The sequence below is a fragment of the Symsagittifera roscoffensis genome, chromosome 9 (genome assembly GCF_963678635.1).
Source record: "Symsagittifera roscoffensis chromosome 9, txSymRosc1.1, whole genome shotgun sequence".
Classification (NCBI taxonomy): Eukaryota; Metazoa; Xenacoelomorpha; order Acoela; family Convolutidae; genus Symsagittifera; species Symsagittifera roscoffensis.
In genome coordinates this window covers 15,261,506-15,272,485 of record NC_087070.1, presented here as the reverse complement: position 1 = coordinate 15,272,485, position 10,980 = coordinate 15,261,506, and the positions used below count along the sequence as shown (strand labels likewise).

At 35.7% G+C, this 10,980-nt stretch overlaps 1 protein-coding gene across 1 annotated transcript; it reads right to left on the bottom strand.

Annotated features, from left to right (window-relative positions):
* Positions 1-7,382: 7,382 nt before the first annotated feature.
* On the bottom strand, positions 7,383-9,407 carry LOC134853959 (mesoderm induction early response protein 1-like). Its single transcript, XM_063869976.1, has one exon. It carries the CDS (start codon positions 9,390-9,392, stop codon positions 7,848-7,850), a length of 1,545 nt encoding a protein of 514 aa, XP_063726046.1. The 5' UTR covers positions 9,393-9,407; the 3' UTR covers positions 7,383-7,847.
* Positions 9,408-10,980: the final 1,573 nt, after the last annotated feature.

Here is a 10,980-nt window from a genome sequence, read left to right as displayed (position 1 = left end):
GCTTTTAGCCTGCTCCAATTAAATAGTTTCAGGCGCAAAACTGAAAAAGATTCCTTGAATTTGATCGAACCTATTACCAGACTATAATAAAAATGTAGAATATTGGTAAGGAAATTCGCAAAATAAATTATCATAATAATTCTGGAGAAAATTTAAGCAACTTTTGCTTTTTGAGCTTTTCGTCTAATTTTAAGATAATTTGCAAATAAAAACGTTCAAATTTTAAGTTTTGTCCGGATAAGTTTTATCAGCACTGTATACATATCAACGAAAGTTCAGAGTGAATGGAGGTTGAATTTTTCACGTAACCCCAGCTCATTTTAGAGCGGGTCCGATTTTTAACCATCTTCAAAGAACATTTTCTGTTTAAATCCCAGCTCATTTTAGAGTGGGTACGGCTATCGACAGAAACGAACTCATCTTTAGCAGAGCGACTGATTATTTATACGACAAAACTGGTTTTTAATTAAACTCAAACACCTTTGAATTCAAGAAATTGGTGTCGAAATAACATATGTGATGATGATGATGATGATAACCATGTGCTTTTAAGGTCGTTCCCTTTTGGTTAAAGGACTAGCTCCTTATTTATTACAAAAGTACCTACGCCGCGTTGCGCCAATATATAAAACTAGCAATTAACGCACCTTCGGTGCTTCGAAATTTTTCGACAACTCATGAAAAACCGCATATATTGGAAACAACATCTGCAAACTTTTAGTGTACTCTGACTGCACCCAATTACAGGGTTGGTAATTTCGAACTTTTAAATTTTTTTATATTCCCATTTTAAAAGCGTCACCTCGAAAACTTAATGGGCCTCTGGAGAAATTTGGAAGCCAGATTTGCAACCACTGAGAGTCCCTGAGAGCACCCTACTATAGGGTTAGGAATCCAAAATGTTGTGAATTTTTTTAAACCTAAGATTCCCGGAAAAAAAACGTCTTATCTCGGAAACTAAAAGGATTTGAGCATTCATATTAAGAGGCAAGAATTGAGACGCCTGGGTGTACGCTGACAATAAGGTTGTATCTTCATCAAGTTAGTAGTTTCAAATTTTCGAATTAGTAGAATTAGAATTTGTAGAATTTCTTTGTAGATAAGTTCTTCGAGAAATTTTGAAAAAATCGAAAAACGTCACATCTCGGAAACGAAAAGCATTTGAGCAGTCGCGTTTAGCAGTCGCATGTGGCAAGATTTGCAACTCTTTAGAGTACCCAGACAACACCGAACTATAGTTGGGAATTTCAAATTTTGAAAAATAATTAATATTTGGAGGCAAGATCCGCAATCTTTGAGATTACTCTGACAGGACCCAGCTACAGGGTTGGGAATTTCAGATTTTGCGAAAAAAAAATTAATATAAGTTTTCTGAAAATTTAGAAAAAATCCCAAAAAACGTCACATCTCGATAACTACAAAGAATTGAGCAGTCATATTTGGAGGCAAGATTCGCAATCCTTCAGAGTACTCTGACAGGACCTTACTACAGGGTTGGGAATTTCAGAATTTAAAAGAAAAAAAATTCAAGTTTTCTGAAAAATTTTGAAAAAATCGCGAAAAAACGTCATATCTCGAAAACTACAAAGAATTGAGCAGTCATACTTGGAGGCAAGATTCGCAATCTTTGAGAGTACTTCGAAAGGACCTAACTACAGGGTTGGGAATTTCAGGTTTTTAAAAACTAATAAGATGTTAAGTTTTCTGAAAAATTTTGAGAAAATCACAAAAAACGTCATATCTCGAAAACTACAAAGAATTGAGCAGTCATATTTGGAGGCAAGATCCGCAATCTTTGAGATTACTCTGACAGTATCCAGCTACAGGGTTTGGAATTTCAGATTTTGCGAAAAAAAAATTAACATAAGTTTTCTGAAATTTTTTTTGAAAAAATCACAAAAAACGTCATATCTCGAAAACTACAAAGAGTTGAGCAGTCATATTTGGAGGCAAGATTCGCAATCCTTGAGAGTGCTCTGACAGGAACTTACTACAGGGTTAGGAATCCAAAATGTTGTGAATTTTTTTAAACCTAAGATTCCCGGAAAAAAAACGTCTTATCTCGGAAACTAAAAGGATTTGAGCATTCATATTAAGAGGCAAGAATTGAGACGCCTGGCTGTACGCTGACAATAAGCTTGTATCTTCATCAAGTTAGTAGTTTCAAATTTTCGAATTAGTAGAATTAGAATTTGTAGAATTTCTTTGTAGATAAGTTCTTTGAGAAATTTTGAAAAAATCGAAAAACGTCACATCTCGGAAACGAAAAGCATTTGAGCAGTCGCGTTTAGCAGTCGCATGTGGCAAGATTTGCAACTCTTTAGAGTACCCTGACCACACCGAACTATAGAGTTGGGAATTTCAAATTTTGAAAAATAATTAATATTTGGAGGCAAGATCCGCAATCTTTGAGATTACTCTGACAGGACCCAGCTACAGGGTTGAGAATTTCAGATTTTGCGAAAAAAAAAATTAATATAAGTTTTCTGAAAATTTTTGAAAAGATCTCAAAAATCGTCTTATCTCGTTAACTAAAAATGATTCGGGCATTCAAAATTGGAGGCCAAATTCGCAACCCCTAATTCGATATTGGGCTGCTTAATTTAAACTCGGTAAAATAACCACTAAAATCAAATTGGAAAATCGAAAAAAATCTTAACCATTGCAATATACGATATAGCTTAAACATGCAAAAAAATACGTTGAAAAAGCTTAAACATGGCGAGATAGTGAAGCCCGCATTTAAATATATAATAGATAGATAGATAATAGATTGTTATTTAAAAACTGCTGCCCATGATCACGAAAATGGTTGGCAAAACGATGAAATGCTAGCGCACTTGAATTGCCGCTAAAAGAACTATCAACACAAAGTCGAAGCGGAGATTTGCATCACTTGTGATACAACAAAAACATAAAAAACACAAGATAAAAAACATGAAAAAGTTGAGAACAAAATTAGGTCTACCAAAACGGAAGTTTTCGTAAGTCCCGGAATAATTTCATTTTCAAATGTCTGGCAAAGATGTCAGACATTTGAATTTTAAATTAGCAACAGAAAAACCAAGACGACAATCTTTGAGCAGACACAAGTAGAGCCGAAAACAAAACGATTTAAAACCATTGCAAGTGCTTCTGAAACTACAGTGAACAATAAGTGCAACTACAATGAAAGTTGCTTATAGCACAAGCAAATTTTCCGAAGTGGCAACTAAGCCGGCAAGACTTAAGCACACAAACGAAAGTCCGCCAAATTATATTTCATCGGAAAAAAATTGAAAAGAAATCGTCATAAATATTTTTGAGTGAAAAAATTGTTTGATTTTCAACTTTTATAAATAAAGCGATCTGATTTAATCAAAGTTATAACAACCATTTTTCCCTTTAAGATTTAGGCCGAATAAAACTTATAAGCGTAAAAAATAAAAAAGAGAAACAATAGCAGTCAGAATTAGCAAATTTAAGAATTACACGAGTTAATCAACGGCACTTGAAACTAACATGAGAACTGCTCAAAGCGCAAGAGAAACTAAGCCGACAAATCATAAGTCGACATACAATAGTCAAACCATTCAATTTTTGCCGGGAAAATTCAATACACAGAAGTGAAACTGAGTTTCGCACAACTTGCGATATATTAAGTTTAGGATTAAACACAGAGGCGAATCTTCGCAAACACTGGCGAGCACACGACAAAAAGCAGCTCAAAAAAGTTCAATCAGGAAAAGTAGAAATAAGCCTCAAATTGATAAAAATTCTGCTACGTCTCGGATTCGATCTGCAACCTAGATAATATGAGTCTCACGCGCTAACGGACGCTTAATAAATCGCAAACACTAGCCAAAAATAAAAAAAATTGAACATAAGCTTTAAAATGTCCAATGCTTCAGTCGTGATTATAGTAACAAAATAAGTGAACACTTTCATTTGCGAGTTAGCTTAGAAACAATTTGTTTGTATCAAAAACAAACGATTCTTAGATCTGGCAAGGAAGCCGACAAAACACAAGCTGACAAAAAACCGAATTTTTTTGAACCCGAACTTCTACCATTTGAAAAAAAACAGGTCCTGGTCAGATTCGAACCAAGGACCTTTGCCTTCCCAGGTGTATTCGTTATCTCTAGGCTAAGTTTGCAGAATATAGCAAGAAAATTGAATTCGTAATGAACCAAGGTACAACCAAGAGTCGATGAGTCCTGTGCAAAAAGTTGTTTACGGGAAAAAAAGTCCAGTACCAGATTACAATACCCTTGTTTATCGCAAGGGTACTTATTCACTGAAAAAAAATCAAGGTACAAACGGGACTCGGGCTCCAAGCCATTGGATGGATTACCTCCAGACTAAGTGGGTAAGGGTGCCTGGAAGTTGCTAAGGTTGGACAATAAAGCAACATCAATTTCTCACAAAAAAGTGTAAGAAAAGTTGTTGACGGGGAAAAGTCTAGTTCTTCATTACAAGACACTTGCTTTTGCAAAGGCAAGTAAAGTACAAATACGAAGAGTTGCAAGAATAACAAAAAAGAGCTTGTCTGGGGATCAAAAGAGGTTTCATTAAAAAAAGGAAATAGATTTCGCTTGTTGCATCAAAATTCGAAAATGCTTTTGGTAACGAAAAAAATACATTTAGATGTACAAAAGCTTGCTAAACTTAAAAAAAAACCGCATTGCTTGTTTCTCTATCGTGCTTTTTTATTAAGCGGGTCAACATCATCAGGAGTTCTAAATTCGTGAACCACAAAAAAAAAGAAAACTTCAAAAAATAGCTCAAAAAAGTCTTTTTTATCTTGAAATTATCTTCGGACGGGGAAACTAGACATCTGCCTGCCCTGCTTTCTTAATGTTTAGATGATGTGCTTGTGGTTTGAATACTGCATCGATGGATCCGTTTTGAGTGCACGCTAGAACGGAGAGACTTGAGGCGTCGAATAATTTAGAGTTGAAGGACATCGACTGGAACTCCTTCGCAATGAGATGTCGCGCGAGAGAAGTTGCCGCTTTGTTCATTTATCTTATCTGTTGAGCACAAAAACCCGTACTTTAAAGTTCAAGTTAAAAACGGTAATATATAAGTATACAGCGAAGCAAAAGGTAACATAACATAATATCTCTTGACCAAAGATACCAATCATCAGATCCCGTATTTGAAATACCTTAACAATAAATTACTTAAATAGCGTCAAAAAATCAAAAAAGAAACAATCCACTTTTGGAACTACAAGTCAATGACATCGTTCCTACAATTTCCCTATTGGAGAGCGTAATTTGCCTCTTTTAGCAAATTAATTTGAATTTAACATAAAACACTTGAAGTCAAATCTAAAAAAAAATCCAATATGATCGAAATAAGTGTCCTCACTTCGTTCAATGAATTTATCACAAGTTCAAAGGAGAGCTCTGTAAATCAGCAAAACAAAAAAATATACGTGATCTTGACACCAAGCGCATTATTCCATGTCTCACGATACAGATTTGAACTTCGCACACTCAAGCGAAAAATAAAACATCAATCGCTCGTATATCATACTCTGTTTTTTTTTCAGTAGCATCAAATTAACTAAAGATAGACACAGTGAAAACTAACTTGGTACTTCAATACAAATCTATGCTCATACTCTACTCATAAAATCAGTAAATTCTTCGATTCACCAACCTGACTACATGAGAAAAATGTTGAATCAATTTTGAAATTTTTCCGCATGTGCTTTTTCAGCGATTGTGATTCACCAATTTTACTGCTAACCGCTGATTCTGATCTTCGCTATTTTCCTATTTGCTGTAGCACTCAGAAAAGGCTGGAAGGAATAAGTATTTGGATGCATCTTTCAACCCAAAACTAGGTACCATAAATAATCGTCGAGTGAAATGGTCAGTTTGATTGAAATACGGTTTTCAAACCCTCGGACGACGTTCACACAAACAAGCATTGAGATTCAATGATAGAGCGGCAGCTAAGGCGACAAAAAACGCAACTAGCCATCACAAATTTCAAGCTAAAAATATTAGAACTCTTTGCAATCCAACCCCCCTCCTGATGCATGAAAAAATCGCCCATCAAACTACTAAGCCGATATACCATAAGCCGATATATCTACTAAGCCGATATACCATTAGCTGAACCCGTTTTCATTTTTTTTCAAAAACAGAGTTGGTAAATTTAAACTACAGAGCTATTTTCAATTATAGTAAAAGCTAGAATTTGTCTGAATCAAACTGCTTGAAAACCGTACGAGATATAAATTGCATTTCAAAAAACGGAAAATTAGCCGACAGAAACCAGGACGAAAACCATAAACCCGAAAAATCAACACTTTTTTACTCAGAGGCGAAGCTGCTTCGTCCCACTTGCGATGCAATACTCGAGAAAAAAAGTTCGATAACTTCAAAAGAAGTAAAAAGCCAGAAAAAATTAATCGAAAAAACTTCGAAAAGTAGGTAGAAAAAAAAAATAGATCTAATCTAGAAACCAAAAACAAATTAGTACAAAAATGTAAGATGTACCATTGGAGAACTTGGCAAGCGTTAAAAAACCGAAAATATCTGAGCAGAAATCCTTAAAGACGAAAAAAAATTAAAACAATTCGGAAAATAAAACCAAAACTCTAAAAAATTGATAAGCTCACCCCCCTTATAACGAACACACACGCCCATAAAAAAAATTTCGCTCATCAAATGATGCAATATTAGGCCACTAAGCCGATGTAAGATATGCAGGAACCTATTAAACCGAGAAAAAAGAAAGGAAAAAGAAACAAAAATGAAATTTAAACAAACCGAGTTGGTAAAATTACAACCAACATAAAAAAAAACTTTTTTCGGATAGGCCATATATTTGAAATGCTACCATGCTCATAATATCTCTGTTGCAACAGAAAGGCCTAGTGGATGAATGAGTTCAGGATCCAGGAGATGAGTCCTGTGGCTTAAGTTATTTACGGGAAAAAGTCTAGTACCCGGTAATGAATAAATACATTTGAAAAAATTAATTACCACCTAAAATGAACTAAGAGATACTTTCATTTGAAGTTTCAAGAAATTGAGCACGTCAGCCTGCTCACGTAAAAGTAACTGCAGTAACTGCACGTATTTCTGCAAGAAACGCTGTTTACGGGGAAAAATCTAGTTCCCGATTGCACGTCACTTGCTCTCGCAAGTGAAACAAAAACGGCGAATCACTCAAAAAAACTTTAAGGTTTTCAGCCAAACTACCTGACACCAACCGAAGTCAGTCTCACGCACTCATGAGTTCCTTGCCTTAACCTTAGCACCTAACTCGATAGAAAGTATTCATAACGTGTTTCATAGAAAGCATTTAGGCGATTGAAACTTTTTAAAAGAACTTGACGACGAACTGATTAACTTCCTAGTATTTTATCAAAAAGGAAACAAATGTAGACAAATTAGAATTTAGATGGCTGACCTCGTTAAGAGTTTAAATTAAACAAAACATCACAGAGATATAAAATGATAATCTGTAATTTATCAGCATACAGAACAGAATGAACATGAACAAAACTTTTTTTCGACAGACGGAAAATCTCATCACAAAAATAGCTGCAAATGGTCTCATTGAACGTAAATTTATGTTCTTGCAGATATTATCACAAGGTGCAAAATTATATTCGCAAGAGAGTTAGTTAAAATTCATTAACAGCAAAATATTATAATTAAGTACAGGTCAATTTTTTCATTACAAATACTTTCAATATTATGGCGTAAATATCGAAATCACCAAGTACTCAAAAAAATCTAAAGCAGCTAAATATTGATCAAAAGGAGTGTTTTTAACTTTTTAAATAAAAGTTTTGCAAAATTAGACTCTTAGTTCTTCAAATTGCTCAAAAATTGTGGTTAATTTGACACATCGTTTAAAACAACAGAGGATTTGGTATTCGAAACCAATATATTATTAGTAGTATTGGCATTGTCAGAAAACAAAAAATTTTCACGACTAGGCCCGAGCGGCGAGGGAGATTTGGAGCCCGGCGAAAGGGAACTACTATTCTCTGCATTTGTTGAAGTGTTCGTCGCTTCATTGTCGCTTTTGATGCCAAGACCAGTCGAACTACTTTGAAAGTATTCATCTCGGACATCGTTTAGAGTACTAGTATCTCTACTTTGAATATTTGTTGGTTCTGAAAGTGCATTTTGATTTTGAGTTCCTCCTGACGCGGCAGTTTGCGAGCGAGTAAAGGGACTCTCTTTAGTGTTTGTCGGGTGCTGCGGAATAGACTGAATATCATTAGTTAATCTGAACATGAAGTCGGTGATGTTTTCATCCAGCAAGTGCCGCCCTCGACCTAATTTATACATGGAGCAAAAATGATCGTACCTTTCAGATTTCTTCCAAAAATAGTAAAAATAAACAACATCTCCCACTTTTTTGTGCGGAAGAAAATACTTCTGGATATTATTGAAGTTCTTCCCATACTCCGATAACCCCGTTTCAAACGCTGTAATATCTTGTTCAGTGAACTCTGGATTTATTGAAGAGGGTTCGGCTTGCTTTGGAAGCGGGATCTTTAAGTCACCGGAGGCCTTATAAACGTCGTTCAGCCAATGACAATTATCAGGAACTGACGAAACGCTTTTTGGTATTCTGAGAAGCGTACGAAGATGCGCTTCTACTTCATCTACATTGCTTAGAACCGAAGGCGACCAGAGACACTCGGCTAAATCATCGCGATAGTGGCTTGAACTCTTTTCTGATTGCTTGGTAGCGGCCGGCATTTCGGCCGCCATGCCGACGTCAATTTGAAACTCTTCGCCAACTCTGGGCTCTTTGGCGGGCATAAAAGGTATGAAGGGAACGAAATCACTGTCATCAGATGATCCACTGTCACTCTCAGTTGCCGAGTTCTCGACATCATTCGCAACTCTTGCCCCTTCAACTTCACCTCGCGATCTTATAGCTGTCTCCGAAACCTCCGAACTTCCTCCTTCCTCGTGTGACGTCTCAACTCGGCGCTTTTTGCTACTTGAAGGTCCAACTACGTCTCCATTTTCTATGCTACTCGAGCTCTCTTCGATTCCAGGCGAGGAGCTCTCATTGGAACCCAAACCCGAAGCATCACGTGATTCTAAATGAGCAGTTTGGTTTTGCAGTCCGTATTTCTTGAGGAGTAGCTCGATCGGAAGTTCACTTTCAGCTTGGAGGTCATCCAACTCATTATGAATGTCGGCCTCACTAGTCAGCATTTCCTCTTCTCGCAGGGTCGTTTCGTCGTCCGAAGCGTACTGGTTTGGGGACTCGAAGTCACTGGAGTTGGAGTCATCATTGAAGTTGTTGTTCTCAATTACTCTTGACCTCGCTTCTTTTGCGTCAACTGCTGTTGAACTACTGTTACTTTTTGAGTTGTTCTCACTGTCAATTTCAGTCTCAGGGAACTCGGCCATAATCTTATATTCATTACAACTTGAAACAACAAACTCAAACATTTTATTCTGTGATGAAAAACTTTGATTTTGAGTAAACATTTCACGCTAACCAAAATTTATACTTACTATTAATTCACGAATTAGAACGGACATTTGAAACAGTGTTAACGAACTCAACTAAACCAAAAACACATGTCCGTATATATCATTTCGTGTTTGTAGCCTGCCTCACTTTTAGCAGATACAACAAGTATAGCATTAAAACAGCACGAGACTCAAGAATTATCAAAGAAGACTTCGACTTCGAATATTTTTACAGTTCAAGAAAGAACTAGAAAAACGAAAAAAAAAAAAATTAAAAATCAAAGTTTTCTTTTTGGTTTAAATTCATTAAATTTTTTTAAGAGTTCCAAAAGGGGATTAAATTGAACATTCGAAAATTTAAATTTGGACCAAAGTCTTATCGATCATAAAAACAATATCAGAAATTGGTGGGGAAACAGACAAATAAGCCGAAAGAATTAAAGTCGACAGCTAATAAGCTGAAAATTTGTTCAGCAAATCGTATTGGAACAATTCAAGTGCTGCTCAAATAGTTTACATGAAAGCCATAAATGAAGAGACTTGAGGTCGAATACCAAATTCGTAAACTAAGGCGAGAGCTGAATCGACAAGCATAAAGCAAAAAGCCATCAGCAAAAAAGATATACCGATATTTTATCACCTAAAATACAACTAGATCTATCAAAATGAATGAATATAGCTTCGCAAAAACGAGGCCCAGACAAATGAATGCAAAATTAATAACATCGGAACAAAAAAATTACCAAGCAGCGACAAAACAGAAAATACCTGACCAGAACCCATTCATGCCGAAAAACATTCGAAAAATTCTAAACAAAAACAATATTGGGTCTCAAATTCCCTCAGAAAACGCACGCATACAAAAACTTTTGGTCAATCGACTCAGTTAGAGGCCACTAAAACGATTGAAATAAGCCGAAAATAAAACGATTTTTTAACAAATCTAGCGGGTAAAATTACAACCAATAATAAAATCAAATTTCGATTCGTCCTGATTTTTAAAATACTAAAACACTAAAACCAACTACAATGAAAACCGCTTACAGCAAAAACAACGATTCTTAGACGTGGCAACTAAGCCGACAAAACAAAACGTAGACAATTACTAGGCCAACAACTTTATTTGAAACAGAACATTTCCCGTTTGAATAAAAAAACATGTCCTAGTCAGATTTGTTACATCCAGGCCAAATGAGAAGAAAACAATAAAAAATCCGAACTCATTAAGAAGCGAGGTACCACCCAAGAGTCCAGATGAGTCCTGTCAACAAAGCTATTTACGGGAAAAGTCTAGTGCCCGATGGCAATAACCTTGCTTATCGCAAGGGTAAAGAAATCAGATGTTCAACCACAAAAAAATTGACGAGCTTTCAACACTTTATTCTGAAAAAAAAAATACAATCAAACAACCTCGATAAGTTTACTGACACTTAAAAAAGACTCGCTTGAGACGAATTTGAAATATTGGGCTGAAAGAAATCAAAGATAAAATTGATTATTATTTCAACGTAGCCGTTGATAC